Source organism: Tetrahymena thermophila (assembly GCF_000189635.1).
Source record: "Tetrahymena thermophila SB210 genomic scaffold scf_8254667, whole genome shotgun sequence".
Classification (NCBI taxonomy): domain Eukaryota; phylum Ciliophora; class Oligohymenophorea; order Hymenostomatida; family Tetrahymenidae; genus Tetrahymena; species Tetrahymena thermophila.
Window position 1 is genome coordinate 952,455 of NW_002476434.1, and position 19,167 is coordinate 971,621.

Here is a 19,167-nt window from a genome sequence, read left to right on the forward strand (position 1 = left end):
TTTTTTAATTTGGATAAAAATATTTTTACATTTAGAATAAAATAAATGATTAATTTTTGAAAACTATTTTTTAGCTTAGTTTGAATAAAATTACTGATTATTTAATTACAAAAATTTTGCTATTTGAAGTAGAAATAATACTTAGAATAGATAATTACTTGATCAATATGTAACAAATAACATACCTTCTTGCGTAAATTTAATTAATAGAATTCATTGTACTCTTTTTTTCATTATTAGTAAAAATAGAAAAGAGACAAAAGTACAAATTGAAAAGCAGCCGATTAAACCTCCAACTGCTTGCCATTTAGACATATTAAAATCTAATTAATGAACTGGATCTTAAGGGTAGCCTGGACCATCATAATTATATTCATTTAGGCAAAGTGCAGTAAAACTATACTTGAAAGGGGATAGATATTAGAACCATGAAATCCAACTTGCATAATCACCTGTGTTCTTAAGTAACCCAGCAAAAAGTATAAATGGTTTAATCAAAACTGGAGCTAAAGAAACAGCTACATTTACATCACTGAATGCAGTACCAGCTAAATACCCATATGCTTAACCTGATATACTAGTCAATATAGCTATAAAAATAAAAAAGAAAACCTTTCCAGCATTATCATCATTCAATCCAATCATCCAATAAGAGACTAGAGAAGTAATTGTTGGGAAAACTATTGCAGGAATCATATCAACAATAAATTAGCCAACAAAGTATGGTCCTGCTGTATAAAATTTAGCATTTTCTTCTCGCAAAAATACTGCTCTCTAGATAGGGAAGGTTAGTATACAAAATTGTAACTACATCATATAAATAGCAACTGAGAAAAAAAGTAAAATTCCATTCTTATCATTAACATCTCTAATTGTTGGATTATCAGTTGGACCTGGTATTCTCAAAAAAACTAATCCTAAGAAGACTCCAAGTATAATACTTTAAGCCATTCTCGCTTTGGATAGAATACGGATCCTTTAGATAATTTTTATTTACCTTTTAGCAATGAGCATTACTTAGTAAAAAAATGATGTTTTTGCAGATTTTAGAGGTAATAAACCTTAATTTGTTTCAGAAATTCTGTAGTTAACAATAGGCTATAATTTCTTATCGTAACCTTCAAAATATAAAGGATAGTTTTAAACATTCTCTTACTTACTGGAATGCATTATTTGCATCATATAATCTATTTTATTATTAAATTTTATTAAATTTATTTCTTACTTTAAAGAAAAAAACCTGCTGGGTTGGAGTATTTAGGGCAATTAAATCCGATGGATGAGAAGTATTGCAAAATATTTTGCTTTCCCTTTCCTTAGTAAATAAATCTTCCTTCTACCAATAACATGATGTTATCAAACAAATTCCAAATATCAGAAGAAGGTGAGTGAATGGTAAAAACTACTGTTTTCTTTTTATTGTGTGAGAAATCTGATAAGAGATGGATAATCCTATATGCAGTAAAACTATCTAATCCCGAAGTAGGTTCATCCAAAAATATGCATGATGGATCACTAATCAATTCATAACCAATAGAAGTCCTTTTTCTTTCACCACCAGAAATACCTTAAATTAAAACTCTTAAAATATTTTGCTAATTTCCAATTAGATTTACCTTTAATAAACTATCCTCCAACAAATGTATTTTAACATTTTTCTAGATGAAGACTTCTGATTATTTCTAATACTTTCTCTTCTTTTTGCAAAGGAGTTCCACTAGTCCTTAAGTTAGCAGCAAATGTCAAGCATTCCTTTACTGTCATTGTTTCAAGTAAGACATCGTCTTACATAACATAAGAGGCAAATTGACTGAATTAATCTGCATCATATTGATTGTTATTAGCATGAATCTCACCACTAAGATGATTTTTCCTTGTGTTAGATATTCTCTAACTAAGAACATTTAAAAGGGTTGTTTTTCCTGCACCAGAAGATCCTATATTAATAAGTTTAATTCAATATATAAATTTAAACAATTGATACAATTACCTAAAATAGCTGTAACCTCTCCACTTTTGCAAATACCACTGACTCCTCTAAGTAGATCTTTTTTAGATCCATCTTTAAGTGTTACTGTGTAAGTGATATTTTTAAAAGTAATATCAACATGACGATTTTCTTAGATTATGTCAATATTCTTAGTTTAGATCATCTGATTGTGTTTTTTAAGATTAGTACTATTTAGTATTTTATTTTTTATATGAATTTTATATTTATTATTTTAATTATTTTTCATTTTACAAAAAAATATGCACTATTTAAAGGGCTCTGATTAGAATTAAAGGGAATTTTATTAAATTAATATGTTTTTAATCATAGATTAATGCTCTTCATTGATACTACAACTTTAAAATATAATAAAGTTAAAGTTTATAATAAACTGGAGTCAATTATGAATTATTACCTACGCAAAGTAGAATGTAGTAATTGATAACTACAGATTGTTAAAATATTTTAAATTCTGTACCAGTAAATAGCTTAAAAAAATTATAACTTAAAATCAAAAAAATGTAAGTTCTTAGCAACTAAATAGTTAGATATTTTGTAAACCTTTTTGATAGAGTGTATCAAATCAATAAATTCTGAAAACTAAAATAAATAAACATATTTTTATTATGAAAATATAATTTATGGAGTAATAAATGCATGTAAAAATATTTTTTGAATTTAACAATATAATAGAAATTTTAGCTTGTATTGCCCATGTATTCATTCCTAAGTTGTCTTTTTTTATCCATTATAAATAGTATAATGTACTTTAATTTATAAAAAAATAACTATTAGTATTTGCTATTAAAATATTTCATAAATAATTTTAAAATTACTGCTTTTAATTTAAATATGTAAATAAAGAACAATATACAAATAATTTTATGTAAGAAAATGTTTTATTTGTTTAAAAAGTCTTAAATACTTTTAAACTGCTTGGACTCTTTATTAGTTTCCTTTTTTCTTTTCTAATTAAAAATTAATACTTAGTAAAGTTATTTATCAGGTCTTACAATTTCAACTAATATTTTTTTAGTTTTTTATAATAAAATATTTTACAATTTTCAACTTTAATATTTTTTTATATCAAAAAATAAAATAATAAACAAAATCAGCTCATTTTTATATAATTATTGAGCATTTTATGAACCTCTTAGAGTAATTTTTTTGTTTATCATTTATACCACACCAATAAATTCTGAATATTATTTTCATATTTATATTAATTTACTACTTTCACAAAAGAATGAGTGATTTTCAAAATTTAATAGACTGAAAAATAATAACTTTGATATTATTTAGATTAGTATTTATTTAAGAGAGCTATGAGAAAAGGTATATAATTCAGTCTGCTTAACTAGATATTTTATAAAATACTTAAATAATATTTTAAATTAATATGAAATAAAGCACAATTAAAATTTATTTTACTAAAGATTCATAAATTTATTTGAAAGTATTTACATTACCACTCTTATTATTGTAAATATAGGGATTAAATATTTTGTTCAAATTTACTATCAATTCAGTAAATTAAGTAATGCTTGAATTTTTCTTCTATTTCAATATTCAAATTAAGGATAAAGAAAGTACTTTGAATTCTAATTTTAAAATACACTACAGAAGTTTTATAAAAATTGTATAATAAAACATTTTTAATTTTTATAGATTCATCAATTTTGCGAAGAGCTGACCAATTTAATTTATATTTTTACTTTTTATTATCATTACTTTAAATTTTTTATAAAGTAAAGATGTAAGAATAACTTTTAGTTTTTATAAATACCCAATAAATTCTGAGTTATAATTAAATTTTTAATTATTTCAAATAATCTTTAAGTATAGGATCAAATTACATTCTATAAAATAAATACCAAAACAATAGGGATATATTTATTTCACATATCAGATTCATTTGAAGAGCAACATTTTTTAATTCTCGTTATGTAAAAATTATTTTGAGCTTACTAACATTAAATCAGTTGTTTTAATTTGATAAAACTAATATATAAGTATTTATTACAATGAAATACAAAATGAAATAAATTAATACTGCTTATTTATTTATATGTAATAAATAAAATATGTTAAATTTTCTACTTAATTACAGAAATTTATTATTTGTTACTACTTCAAAATTTAAAAAGCAACTAATGTTTGTTTATTAATATTCTTCTATTTTCATAAATATTATGTTTATTTACAATTATTATATCTAATAAAATAAATCTAAATTAATTACAAAAGTCTTTTAAAATTTCTCAATAATTATTATTTTTAAATATGATTCACATTTTAATTGAATTTATTAATATTCAAGTAATTAAAAATTAGCAACTTAACTCTTTGTATTGTCAAGAGGGTATACATAAATATCAATGTTAAGATTGTATGACTAATATTTTCAAAAGAGACGCTTTTCCAACTCCTTACAATCTTCTATGGTATAAATAATTCGATCAATATAAACTAAATAAAAAAACCCAAAAAAAAAGTAACTACTTCTCTTTTACAGGTATCTCTCCCTTTAAAATTTCTTCATTTTTTTTGCATTCATATTAAATTTTTTGAGTTAATATCAATTTATTTTCCTTATTTTGAAAATAAAATTGAAAGAAATTATTAAATTTTAAAAAATATAATTTACATAATTAGTAAAACTTTAAATTAAATAAAATATATTTTATGAAATTTAAGATAAAAATTGACATTCAAAAAATATAATTAATTCATCAAAAAAAAAAATTACCAAAAATCTAAAAATAAATTAAAATTCCATAAAAATTATTTCATTCAAAAAATATTTAGTCAGATTTTATTTAATTTGTTTAAAACATTTGAAGGAAATAATTAGATGGAAATTTATATTTAGTTAAAATCATACTTAGTAAATTAATATTAGAAAAAAATTTATAAAGTGTAAACAAGAAATATTTATAATTAATATATAATATTTAATATTTTTATTATTCATAAGGCAGAATTTTTTTTAGGTTAATGAGAATATGATTTATTTGTAAAGCAAAAACATGATTTTTTAATAATAGTAATCATTTTTTACTATTGATTATTTTTTGTGAAAGTGAAAAAGTATAAATATGGTAAATATTTTGGCTAATGTTTTATAAAGAAACGAATACAGACAGTATTAACCTTCATTAAAGCCTTTTTTTAAGAATTAATAAAAATATGAAAGACAATATGAGAGCTACAACTACTATTCCAACTAAGCAATAGATAGCGTCTTATGTTGACATGGTAAAATTTAACTGTTTAACTGGATCTTAAATGTAGCCTTAGCCTTCATAATTATACTCATTCCTAACAACTGCTATAAATCCATATTTTATAGGAGAAATATATTAAATCCAACCTATCCATGAGGCATAATCTGAAGCATTTTTATATAATCCTGCAAATAGCATAAAAGGCATTAAAACAAGAGGAGCTAAAGAAGTTGCTACTTTAGCATCACTAAATGCTGAGCCACCAAGATAACCAAATGCAAGACCTGCTAAACTCATAAGTACCATTACAAAAATAAATGTCAATACTCTGAGAGCTTCTTCGTCATTGAAGCCAACCATCCAATATAAAATCAAAGAACTTATTATTGGAAATATTATTGCAGGAATGATATCTACGATAATTCTACCCAAAAAATAAGTAAAAACTGTATAAAGCTTTTAATTTTCTTCTCTTAAAAATACATTTCTTTAAGAAGGAAATGTCAATATACTTGGATTAAGCTACAGCATAAAACTTAAAATTATGCATAAAAACAAAACACCATTTCTATCTTAAACATCTCTTTGAGATAGATTATCGTTAGGACCTGGCATTCTTAAAAAAACTAATCCAATAAACAAAGCAGTAATTATAGCTTATGCCAATCTTGCTCTCGATAGAATGGGATTTCTTTTTATAATCTTAAATTATCTTTCCGCTAACACCTTTATCTAATAAAGAATACTATTTTAGACACTATTATGTGGTAGAATTTCAACAGAAGTATTTTTTATTTCTTTTATTGCTTACTGCTCTAATTTATTCTTATAGCCTTAGAAATACTTTTCATAGTTTTTAACATTAACTTCACTTCCACCATGCATTATTGACATCAAATAATCTTTTTAATAAAAAATTAATTTAATTTTCAATTAATTAAACAGCTTACAATAAATTATATACCTGAAGGGTTGGATTTAATAGGGCAACTAAAACCAATACTGGAGAAATGGTTTATAATATTTTATTTTCCATCACCTTAATAAATAAATTATCCATCTACCATGAGTATTATATGGTCAAACAAATTCCAAATATCAGTAGAGGGTTAATGAATAGTGAATGTTACAGTTTTATCATTGTTATGAGCATAATTAGAAAGTAAATGAATTATGCTGTAAGCAGTAAAACTGTCTAATCCTGAAGTGGGCTCATCTAAGAAGATACATGAGGGATTGCTTATCAATTCATAACCTATAGAAGTTCTTTTTTTTTCTCCTCCGGAAATACCTTTCACAAACAAACCTCCAATAAACGTATTTTGACATTTTTCCAGTCTCAACTCCCTAATCATTTCATCAACTTTTTAGTTTTTCTCTTCAGCAGTACCTTTTGTCTTTAGATTAGCTGCAAATTGAAAGCACTCTTTTACTGTCATGGTTTCGAGGAGTATATCATCTTACATTACATATGCTGCGAATGTAGAAAATTTATCACTATCATAGGGCTAAGAGTTAGCCAATATTTCTCCTTCAAGTGTTTGATTTTTAGCATTAACTGCTCTTTAGCATAAGACATTTAGCAAAGTGGTTTTTCCAGCTCCAGAAGAACCTAATAGTTTAATTAATAATTTAAAATATTTTTTCATTTATTATTATCTAATTACCTAATATTGCATTTATTTTTCCACTCTTGCATATTCCCGAGACTCCTTTAAGGAGCTATTTAGGACCTTTTGATGTTTTTACTGTGTATTTAATATCTTTGAAAGTGATATTAACTTTGGTAGCAATAGGTAGCTAATTTTGAGGAGCTATGATAGGACTTAATTTTTTATTGATTTAGGACATCTTTTTTGGTATTTTATATTAAAATTTTATAAATTTAATTTTTTATAATTCATATAAATAAAATATACACACTTTTTAAACAAGAGACTTTAATTTACATTACTATATTCCTCCCCTAGAATAGATGAAAAATTATGTTATCTATCTTTAAAAATAAAAAGTAAAATAAATAGGCTCTTATGATTAAATAAAATATTTCATACCATTAGTTAAAACGTACATAATTTTAGGATTCAGATCAGCTATTTTATTCTATAATACGCTAAATACTTCTGCTCATAAATTGATTTTATTTTTTTATTGTGTAATGTCTTGTAAATTATTGCAATATACTGATAAAATCTAATTAAAAGCAGAAATTATAATTAATTAAAAGAAAAATATGAAAGAAAAATTTTAATTTTATAATTGTCAATCTATTACTTATTTTAGATTTAAAATGAAATTCAATATAAAAATAAAAGGTTTTTTTCTAAAAATTTTTAAATATTAAAGTAAATAAATATATTTTATAATTTCTTACAATCATCTAAAATTTCTAATTACTATTTAAAACATTTTTTAAGATAAAAAACTCTTCAAAATATATTGTTTATATTGATTGATGATTTCATTATCTTTGCGATCAGAATTAGTTAGAAATTTACTTTGCAAAAGGACTTGTTATATTATTTTGAAGATATTAAAAGTAATCTTAAAAAAGCTGTGAATAAGAATTAAATTATTCATTAACAAATATTAAAACATTTATAATAATAAAGATAAATTATATAATTCAAAACCTCTAAAAGCAAATTAATTATAAGCTATGAATCTTATATTCCATTTTTATTAGTTTTAATGCTAAATTATTTATGCTATTTATTATCAAAAATTTGCTATTCACAAGGATTTATAGCATTACAAAAAATTTAGAAAGTTTTTCTGTTCATATAAATGAAAAATAAACATTTTATATAAATTAATTTTATAAATTTAAATGAAAAAAAAATTTTTTATTATAAAAACATTAAATACTCATCTGATTTTAAAAAGATTTGATAAATTCTTATTTAAAAAAACAATAAATATATATTGATGCCTTATAAACATTTTTTATCTATAATATTAATAAAAATTAACATGTTTAGGTATAAGAAATCAGCAATATTCAAAACTAAAAATAACTCTACTTAAAAATTTTCAAAATAATTTTTTATTAATTATAATTTTTTATTTTTTGATTTTTAAAAAATTGTGAGATTTTTATATTTTCAAGTAAATTCAATATTATATTTAAAGATAAATGGAATTGCAAAAAATTAAATTTAAATCATCATTATTTATTCAAAAAAAAAAGGAAATATGGTTAACAATAAGAAAAAAAAAAATTATGAAAAATTAAGTGTTTCTTCATAATAACTAAACATAAAAAAATTGAAAGAGTTAAATTCAATTTTATATTTCGTTTGTTTATTCTAACTCTATTAATTTATTTTCTTATTTATCTTCTTTTATTTTAGAGAAGGAAGATAATTTGTGTTGTGGAATAATTTGGTCTATTACAAGATTAGTAGGAAAGCTAATTTTTCTTGCCTATTTAAGATTAATTAATTAATTTTGGTTTGCTTTGTTAATTAATATTCCAGTTTTACGAGGAGATTATTTTTAAGTGGAATTGATATTTAGTTAATTAGTATCATTACTTCCTTTAGACTAAACTGATGTTTTTGAATTTTATGATAATTTAATAATTTAATTAGAATTAGTAAATATATCTGATCTTTTACTTCTGCTTGATGTATTTGTGATAATATTAGACTAATAATTTTAATTGACTAGTTTAGATTTTGTTTGCTATTTACTTAATAGTGTTGGACTTTCTAAATTTTTAACTGAAAAAAATGATATGAAGTAAATTAATAAGTAAAATAAATTAAATTACAGCTAAAGATTTAAACTGTATTGCAGATTTCTTTTTTGTCATAATCTTTGGATGTAGATTAGCTATGTTCTATATTTGCTAGAGATTTAATATTATTTTAAGTTGCTGCTTCAATGATGTGGCTATCCTTAAGTTTCTTTTGATCTTTAAAGTTAACAAATTTATATATGCACATCTTTAATTTTTTCCAGTTTCTAAACACTCTATATGGGTCAGAAGGCTTGAATTTAACAGAAGAAAAAAGATTAGGAAAGTAAAATTTAAGTTTATAGATGAATTTTTAGAAGTAATTCATCTTGCTATAAGAATAAGGGAGTGGTTAAAGGAAGATTAGTTTGAGCATAAATAGCAAGAAACTTAAATTGCTAATTAATATAAAAAAGCTGATAATTAAAATATAAAAATCTTCAGTGTTAGTATAGTCATTAATAGGAAGGATAAGGAAACCAGTAAATATAAGTGTTATAGTTGAGTATTTTTCAGCTTGATTTAATACTTTAGAAACAAATGGTTAGATGATATAGATGAGTTAATTGTAGGCTAAAACAAGAGTTGCAACTAGAATAATTTTTATTGTTTATTATTCATAGAAAATCATTAAGGTGGAAATAATAGTGAATTTTAAAAAGATTTTAACAAATTCCCAATAATAACAACTTCTTTTATATTCTTGGTATATAAAACCAAATTGAAATTTCATTCTTATTTAATCTAAATACTCTCTATTTGATTTTAGTTTAAAGAAAAAGTAAATTGGTATAAATAAAGCCCATAGTAAGCAAACTGGAAAAAGAAAAGTGAACAGATAGAGCTTGTGTTCGCTATTAAAACAAGTTAAATTGCTCATTCCAACTATATATTAAATCTCATCAATTTGGGCACATGCCATATAAGAAAGGATTCTATTTAATATAGAAGGAGCAAAAAAAAAGTATAGGAAAATAAGACATGTAACCATTTTTATTTTGAAAGCTCTAACCATTTTTTAGATTTTTGATTTAGGTTTAATATTCTAAGAAATCATGTTAATTTCCTCATTTTCCTTTATAAAATAAAAAATCAATCCCTTAGTATATCTTAGGAGAATATAAATAGTTCTAATTAAAGTTATTAAAGCAAAGAGAATAAAAGGGTTTAATATCGAAAGAAGGCTTATATTAACATAAGTAGGAAGGTTTGTAAAATCAGAAGACAGACAATCAATATTAGCTGATACTATGCTGTTGGGATCACCACCAAATAACTCAGCTGACTATGAAAAGAATCTTGGAATGGGAATATTCAATTAGCTGAAGAGAGCTAAAATCTGTAAATGGTTAATAAGCAGTTTAGTATAAACTGCATTTAGATTTGTAAATTCGCTTATACCCATAGGAATAATTTTTGCTTTTCTTAAGTAATATGCGATACAACTTTTTTTAGCATATTTTCTCTGTAAAGAAAGCTAATATAATATGTAGATAATCAATATTATAATTAAGATTACCAAAATAACTATATTAAAAGAATTAAATGAATCTCTACAACTTCTGCAATTAGATGTGTTAAATCTACCAAACTTTTATCCCCAAACAGACCCTTTATAATCACATTCTTTACAAAAAACACCGATATAACCTTCTGCACATATTTTTTCAGGATCTGAGTAGAGCTATGCTTAACAATTCTTTGAATTATAATTACAATAAAAAATTTAATCTGAGCCTATATTTTTCCAATACTCATTTTTTAATTTAATAACATCTCTTTCACAAAACTCTGCAGACTCTGGGCATAGCTTACAAGTAAAATTTTTTTTCTTTTAAATATCTTTAATAGTTATATTTTCCAAGCTATATTTACCTATATATGATAAATTATTTAAATTATATTTAGAAAAATTATATTAATTTTTTAACATTTTTATTTTTAAATTTAAAAAAGTATAAAAAATTAAGTAATGTTGTTTAAATTAATTTATATTAGCAGTAAATATGAATATATTTAAAATGAAATTAATTTTCTTATTAAAACTAATAAATTATTACCACTTGGGCATGGACTACACAGAGTTAAGTTTTATTCTTCTTGATAAATAGGAACTTCTCCTCTCTAACAGATTGTAAAATTTATTTTTATAGAAACTTATAAAGGACTGTAGGGTACCTGTGAGTTGTTTTACATCACATAAGGATATAAATTTAATGTCTCTATACTTAAAATTTCCTCATTCTAAATTACTCCAATTAAAGTTATATTTAGTAAAAAAATTGGTTTTTCTATTTCAAAATTGTAAGTGCTTTTTCCAACTATCTTTACTTTGTTTTTATTCTTTTACATATTAAAGAATAATTAATAGCTTTTAAATTCTTGATAAATATAATCACTGAAAGCAAAATTATTTTGAGTCACGTTCACATTAGATGGGTTTTTTACAATTTAACCAGCTTCATCTAACAAAGCTATTTAAATAGGTTATTTGAGATTATATCCACTAGTGTGCTATATTGTAGGTATTTATATTATTTTTAAATTTTTATCCACGAATACCATCTTTTATGGAAAAGAAGTAACAGTAGAACCGTATAAAGTAGAAGTATTATTTAAAAATTTATTTTGTTAAATCATTAAAGGAATTTTAAAAGTATCATATTAATCTACTATTCTTATAGATGCGCCAACTGCAGCTTTATTTTTAGTAAAATTATTATTTCTAATGCTTTTTATTAAATTAGATTGTGAAATAAAAATAGCCCCACCAGATTCGGCAGCTGCGTTATTGTTAGTGAACTCACAATTAATAATAACATCTATTACTGACTGAGTAATGTATATTGCTCCACCAGATCCTTATAAGGATTTGTTTGAAAGAAAAACACTATTTATAATTTAAATTAGTTGAACCTGATAAAATAATACTCCTCCTGCATTATGTGTAGCAGTATTACCCTCAAATTTACTATTTTAAATAATAGAAAGTATTCCATTTTAAAGACAAATACCAGCAATACTCCTTGATTTGCACTAAAAAAAGGTTAAACTATCTCCAAAAAAATTATTAAAATTAAACACATTTATAATTCCTACTGGAAGAGCTGCAAAATCATTAAATAATATATTTTATGAGTAATCAATGTATTGGTTTCCATTTTATTAATTAATAAGATTATAAAAAATGGAATTGGTTATTTTTATAATAAAAGAATGAACAATTATGTAAGATTTTTAGTTAAAACTACTTTTTAATTTGATTTTATCTATGTTTACGACATTATTTTAAAGTGATATAGTTCGACTAACTCTTAACTCTTGTGAATCTAGAAATATAATGTTATTGTTGTTTTAAAATAATGAATCAAATATCCATAAATTTTCAATATTTTGAGCCTTTATTATAACTGCTAATCTCTATTCAGCTTAGAAAATCTGATTGAAGTTTGTGTTATTAAATAAAACTTACTTAGTTTAAAGCACACTTACAAAAATCAAAAAATTTTGTTGTATTTGCATATTCTATATTTAAAAGTCTTCTATGAGTATATTATTAATTTTATGGAAACAAATTAATGAACGAGCTATGAAAGGTTGTAAATTATATAACTCAAAGTTGTCACTAGAATATTCTTCATATACATTTTCACTTTCATCAAAGGAGCTTAGATTTGTAAATTATTCGAACACATTATTATCATCAAACGGTTCTCTTCTTAGTTATTCATCTAATCTAGTATAAAATTCAGCTTAGTTTAGTTAAATTGAGCTAATTTAAAAATTTTAACAGTTTTAAACTAATAAAATCCTTGCAATATTAAAAAAATTATTTTATTATATATTAATATTTTATATTGTGATTGTTTATGAATTATAAAACGAAAATATATAACTAGCTATTCCTTCATCCACAATCTAGAGATGGTAAACTGTTGGCTAAGAAATCTTTCTTTAGGGAGGAGTAGATGTTTTATTTTGAATCGAATAATCAATAACATTGAATTAATCATGATTAAATATTAAATCCTAATTTATTGAGAAAAAAGAAATAAATTTGTAAACTGGGATATCTGGTGTTAAGGAAGTTAAGTTTTGAGAATTTCTTATAAAGTAATAATCATTTTAGCTTTATGATTAGTTATTTAATACTTCGAATAATTCATTGAAAGGTGTAGAAAGAAAACAATTGTTCATAGTAAAATTGATTATCTTTATTTCAGTTGAGTTTTGAAAGCTAAATAGTGTTGAATAATCTATTGATGAAATATTGCTTACTGTGATATTAGATAAAATAACTTTACTGATATTTTGAAATAAAAATATAGGAACTTGCATTTAATTATTTATCAATTTAATATCTTTAATTACTAAATCTTTAATTGAAACAAAATTCAAATTAGCAAAGATAAAAGAATTATCAATTAATTCATCTTAGCCACTAATAGTTATTTTTTCTAAGAAGGCTGTTTTCAAGTATTTGCTTTTTAATCCATCCAATATTAATTTTCCATTTCCACTAAACGAAACATTCAAATTATATATTTAAAATATAGATATTGGCCCAAAATCAATATCTTAAGAAAGGAAAACACGATCATTATCTTTAAATTTGGTACCTTAAGTAAATGAAACATAAATTCCACTAGGACTGATATATTTTGTATCTAGCTCAGGAATATTAAGAAAAGTATTAGGATTAACTCTAATAACTAGATCTTCTACACTTATTTAAGATTATTTATAAATTTTTTCAATTTAATTATTCCAATACGCTGAATCAGACATTTCTAAAGATTCCTTAAACTCAAAAACACAAGTTTATTCATCATCGGAAATTTGCTATATCATAGATCTTAAGCTAAAAAAATCAAAGCTGTTATTAATAGAAATTCTCTCTCCATACCTAATCATATCAAGATAGAAATATTATATATCAGCTAAATTAAATGTTTCCATCGATGTTACTTCAAAATTTTTTACCAATAATGTCTGTACAGTAATCAAGGGAGCTATTATATTCTTAGGATCTAGAGAAAGTATTTTGATAGAATTTGTTAAAGTTATTATGAAAAAATTATCTTGATATAAATAGTCCTATTGAATCAAAGTTATATCCTTGATTGTTGAGTCTCTTAAAAATTCATTATAGTTAGATACAATTTTTAAATACGTTTAGTTATAAAATTTTTGGTAAACATTAATTGAGCTATATGAATATATAAGTAAATAATTAAAACAGTCTAATACATTAGCTTTCCCATAAGAAGGTTTATGCAAATTTGAATAAATCATTTAATTACTATCAATTGAATATTATTAAATGATAACATCATTAGTTGTTGATATCAATATTAAATTTTATTTAATATCTATGAACAACTCCTCAATATCATCATTAGTTTGAAACTTTTGGATTTATTATGTAAAAAATTTAGAACTATCAATATCAAAAATATGGTCCATACTTAGCAAAAAAAAATAATTTTAACATTAGATAATTATTTTATTATTTTTTTCCAGTATTTCAGCATCTTAAATATTAATATATTAAGTGATTTTACTAAGTGTATTAATTTCACTTAGCTATTATAATTCAAATATAATATATTTTGACTATGAGATGTCAGCTATGATGCATTTGTTATTTTTATCTACAGCAATTAAATATGACTGAGAAGGATATGATAAGTAGAATTATATTAAAAAATTATTAGCTGTTAACAAAGCTCGAGAAGTGTTTTAATCAGCATCAAAAATCTTAATTTTGAAGTTATTATGGCAAAATATAATTAATTACTTTGGATTTTTATCATTTTTAATTACCCATTCCGATTAAAATAGATCGTTATCAGGATCTTTATAAAAATTAACTAACTATATTTATGAGATGTTTTTATCATATTAAACTCTTGCTATCAGGTTATTCATAATTAATAAAAAATCAATAATATCTGATTAAGAATTTATTAGAGAAAAATCAACGTTTTGGAGGAAAGGATAGTTTGAAATTTTAGTAAAATCAATAATTGACTTGCTAATAGGAAGTTATCTTTCATCATAAGCTATCAATAAATTTTACTGAATATCCATTTAAAAGTATATGAATCCAAGCAATAAAGAATAGCTTTTAACATAGTCAGGAAAAGGAAGTATTATATTTTATTGATATACTAAATCTAAATTTATCTGTTCATAAAAGTATTCTTCAAAGCATTTAATCAAATTTGTACTTCTTTCATATTTAATTTTAGTTATTCTATTTTGCAAGACTATTGTGTATATCTTTTTACTACGTAGTGTGTCAACTATAAATATTTATTTTGACAAACCAATAATTAAAATGCTTCTTTTTTTATCAAATATAAATATATAGTTTGGATATTGATCATTTGCATTTACCGAAAGAGAAATAGTATAGTCTATCGTCTAATTTAATTAAATAAACTAAAACAAATAAAATGAATTAAATTAAGATATACTTTTAATATCGTTGCACTTGAAGAGTATTTTATCATTTTAAATCCTTATATGTTGTATTGATCATCAACATAAATTAAAGTTTCTTATTTATCATCAATATCAATCATTTTGATTAATGTCTATTTTAGCTTAAACTATCTTTTGAGTTAAAACTACCCATATTATATGCAATACACAAACAACATATTAGAATTCAAAGCTGGAATATGAATACATCCATGTATTTCATCAAAAACAGCCTAATTATTTATTAAAATTAATACATATTAAAAATTGATTAAATAATTAATTAATATACATCTAGTTGTTTCTTAATGTAAGTATTTTTAATTTTAGTTAATTCTATATCATTTATATTAATATACCTAATAAATATCAACTAGCTATTAGTATCTAGAATTACACAAGTTAGAGTTTTTTCAAAGCACTTTATGCTCTCAAAAATTGAATCATATGTTTTCTTAAATAAGACTTTACCTTAATATTAGATACTATATACATCAATTTAGTTATAATAAATATTAATAACGCTATTGAAGGTCTTCATTATGAGAAGCAAATTAACTTTACTATTTAATGCATCATAAGATTAAGTAGGTTTAATACACCATTTATTTGTAAGTGTCTAATAAATAATATTTATTTGATTATTACAAATATCTAAAAAATGTTTACCTTTATATCAAAAAGACATATTAATGATTTCAAATCTTCATAAATCAAAACATTCTAGAAATCTCCATCAGATCTTATGTCATATTTATTTGAATATAGCAGCTATTTAATAATCTATATTATAAATGTTTTATTTAAAAAAAATATATTTATTGAATAAATATAAAAACTTTGTATTAATTAATTTGGTCAAGTATGAGAATTTATCCATATACAGCTACAATTATCTTTTTGCATTCTTTGTTATAAAATATTTTTTACATCTCACTTAATTCACCATAATTTCTAATATTTATTTGCTAAAGAATTTATGAACTTTTATTCTCAATGACTACTAATTTATTTTAGTTAACATATACAAATATATTTAGTTCATTAATGTATTAGATTAAAGTAGTATTTGAAACATAGTAATCCAGTTCGTATGTTCCTGGGTATGCTTATGAAATTTAAATGCTACTGTTTGGATTGAATAGAAAAGAAATTTCTCCTAAATAGTTCTAAAATGCAAAATATCTCTAAGAAGGCTAAGAGAAAGAGCTGACTATTTCTTCAGAGGTATAGTTTTCTAACATCTTAAATAATATTTAAAATTTAAGTGAATCAAATAAATTTTTTACATTTGTTATTATATCCCAATTAATTATTAATGTTGATGTTTAAAGAGAAAATAAATCGATTCCCTAATTTTCATATATCAAAAGTGCTTGTTCTTAATTAACTAAAAAAAAGTCTAAAACAGTTTTTGAAACAGTTATTTCGCTTTAACTAAAGTTTTGACAATCAAACACTTTAATATTAATATAATCTTCAATATATCCTAAAATACGTCCGTTTATCCAACTAAAATTAGATAAATTTAATGTCCTTTATTTACTTATATTCTATTTTTATAAAAATATATCAAGTAATAAAAATAAATGGAAATATTGGTTATTTAAAATGATTAATTATTGATTTTTATCAAACATCTATTTGAAATTTAAAAATTTAATTACGTAAAGCTTCTAATATTTACCAATATCATATATTATAGCTTCTTTTTATCCCAATACAAATATACAGGTAGGAAATATATCAGCACTTATTTACTTTATAAGGAATTAAGTTTAAATTTTAAGTTATGCTTCACAGTTTTCTGTGTTCAATTCATACAAATAGCTATCTTCAAAAAAAATAATCTTACTATTTTGATTTTTAAAGAAATAATTATTGCTGTATGGAACATTAGAAGTGTGAATATAGCTGCAAACCTATATTTATTATAATTATAAAAATTTATCTTTTTTCTTAAAAATTTTACTTATTATAATTAATAGGTTTTAAGTATTAAATTCTATTGCTATCTTAAAAATATAATTTCTGAACTCATATAAACTTTAAGGTAATCGTATTGTTAAGTTAGCTAATTCAAATCTGTTTCTGAATAAATTTATATTTGATCTGTTTCTAATAAAAGAATTATTAATATCTAATAATTTATACTTAAAATATACCATTTGCATTTATTACATAGCTTTATAGGCGAATAGCAGAAAAAGACCTTTAAAATATTAATATTCTTAATTCCATGGTATCGAAGCATATTTCAATTAAATCACTATCCTAAATACTAGCTATTTACTGTTCTTTTTTGGGTAAGAGTGTTTAAGAGTCAATAGCAATAAGTTAAATAGATTTTGAATCAACAAGAACAATAAAGATATCTCCGATTTAATCAAATAGAGTATGTTTGAATTATTTCACATTTTATGGTTTATATTAAAGCGAAATGCTATTTAAAAAGTAGTTAGTCTCTAATTCAAAAACTATGAAATAGCCTTGTTAGCAAAACTATGTAAGTAAACTCCTGTCTTAATTGTAAATAAAAGCATTCTATATAAATTGATTTCCTTTATTTAAACTTAACTCTTCATTTTTTTGTAATTGAAATTAAGAATCAATTTATTAAATATCTTCTTAAGTAAAATTTTTTTGTTTTAACTTGAGAATGCACTATTAGAAAAATCTGTTTTTATTTGGAGTAATAACAGATATTTTAAATTGTTGATAAGGTATTAAAATGAATTAAAATTAACCAGAATCCTATTAAAATGGACCAACTAAGATATTCTGCACATTAATTTCATCATAATCTACTAATTATTAGCTAATTATTATCTAATAATAGTTTTATTTCATGTCATATATTTCAAGTTTTCTTAAGTCTGTTATTACCATTAAATATCTATTATAAATTATTTTTAGGTCATAACATACAATTTAAAAACTTGATATAATTTAACCTGATTAATCAAGTAAAAAAAAATAAAGATTATTTTGATCTCTAACATAAATCTGTTGTATAAATAAATTTACTAAGTCAACAAATTAATTTTTTATAAAAAATTACCCAATCTGAAATTTGTATGGAAACATATCTATTATACTTCTAGAGATCAGTAGTTATGTTTTGTAAAAGGTTTATAGAAATTCCAGAAATAATATTATCTTCATCTAATTCAAAAATCAATTAGTAGATAACAACCACTCCTTATTAATCAGTAGCAACAAGCAGGTTCTCTGTTAATTAAATGCTGTTGAATGTAAAGCTTTAATTTGAGGAAACTTAAATAATTTAATCGACCTTAACAAATAATAGTAAGTTTTGATTCAATAAAACAAATATCCCTGGATATTTGCAGTGCCACATATCAATTATTTATGTGTATTACTAATCTAAATAAAAATTTTATCATAAATAATTAAAAAATAACAATAAAATACTCAAAGACTAGATTGTCATTTTTTTACTAACAAAATCATATATCTATATATAACCATCTCTTATTATTTGGTATAAATAAAGATTTTACCAAATATTCTATACTTTAACTCCTTAATTCTTTTCTAAAACCTAATTGAGGATAATTTCTAAGTTTTCAAGTGCATAGAATATAATTTAAGAAGAAGTGAGACAACCAATTACAAATTTTTATTTATCCAAGATAAACCATTTGATAACCTAAATAAATTTTTTAGCTAAAAATACTAAAATATTTAAAATAGAA

General features: G+C 22.4%; 3 protein-coding genes across 3 annotated transcripts; all 3 read right to left on the minus strand. All coding sequences in view use genetic code 6, as the record gives it.

Annotated features, from left to right (window-relative positions):
• Positions 1–213: 213 nt before the first annotated feature.
• Positions 214–2,153, minus strand: TTHERM_00031820 (lipid transporter family ABC domain protein; the record flags this gene model as incomplete). Its single annotated transcript, XM_971887.2, has 4 exons — positions 214–1,187; positions 1,241–1,567; positions 1,617–1,937; positions 1,991–2,153. The coding sequence occupies 4 exons, from the start codon at positions 2,151–2,153 to the stop codon at positions 214–216; spliced, it is 1,785 nt and encodes a 594-aa protein (XP_976980.2).
• A 2,992-nt stretch (positions 2,154–5,145) lies between these two features.
• On the minus strand, positions 5,146–7,068 carry TTHERM_00031830 (ABC-2 family transporter protein; the record flags this gene model as incomplete). Its single annotated transcript, XM_971888.1, has 3 exons — positions 5,146–6,119; positions 6,182–6,829; positions 6,885–7,068. The coding sequence occupies 3 exons, from the start codon at positions 7,066–7,068 to the stop codon at positions 5,146–5,148; spliced, it is 1,806 nt and encodes a 601-aa protein (XP_976981.1).
• Positions 7,069–8,406: 1,338 nt separating this feature from the next.
• TTHERM_00031840 (transmembrane protein, putative) lies at positions 8,407–18,936 on the minus strand. Its single transcript, XM_971889.3, has 13 exons — positions 18,884–18,936; positions 18,510–18,835; positions 17,614–18,454; positions 17,421–17,566; positions 17,116–17,370; positions 16,738–17,001; positions 16,288–16,692; positions 16,118–16,231; positions 15,741–16,067; positions 15,442–15,681; positions 11,020–15,388; positions 8,993–10,834; positions 8,407–8,942 (listed from the first exon to the last, which is right to left on the minus strand). Exons 1-13 carry the CDS (start codon positions 18,900–18,902, stop codon positions 8,500–8,502), a joined length of 9,591 nt encoding a protein of 3,196 aa, XP_976982.3. The 5' UTR covers positions 18,903–18,936; the 3' UTR covers positions 8,407–8,499.
• Between the last annotated feature and the right edge of the window lie 231 nt (positions 18,937–19,167).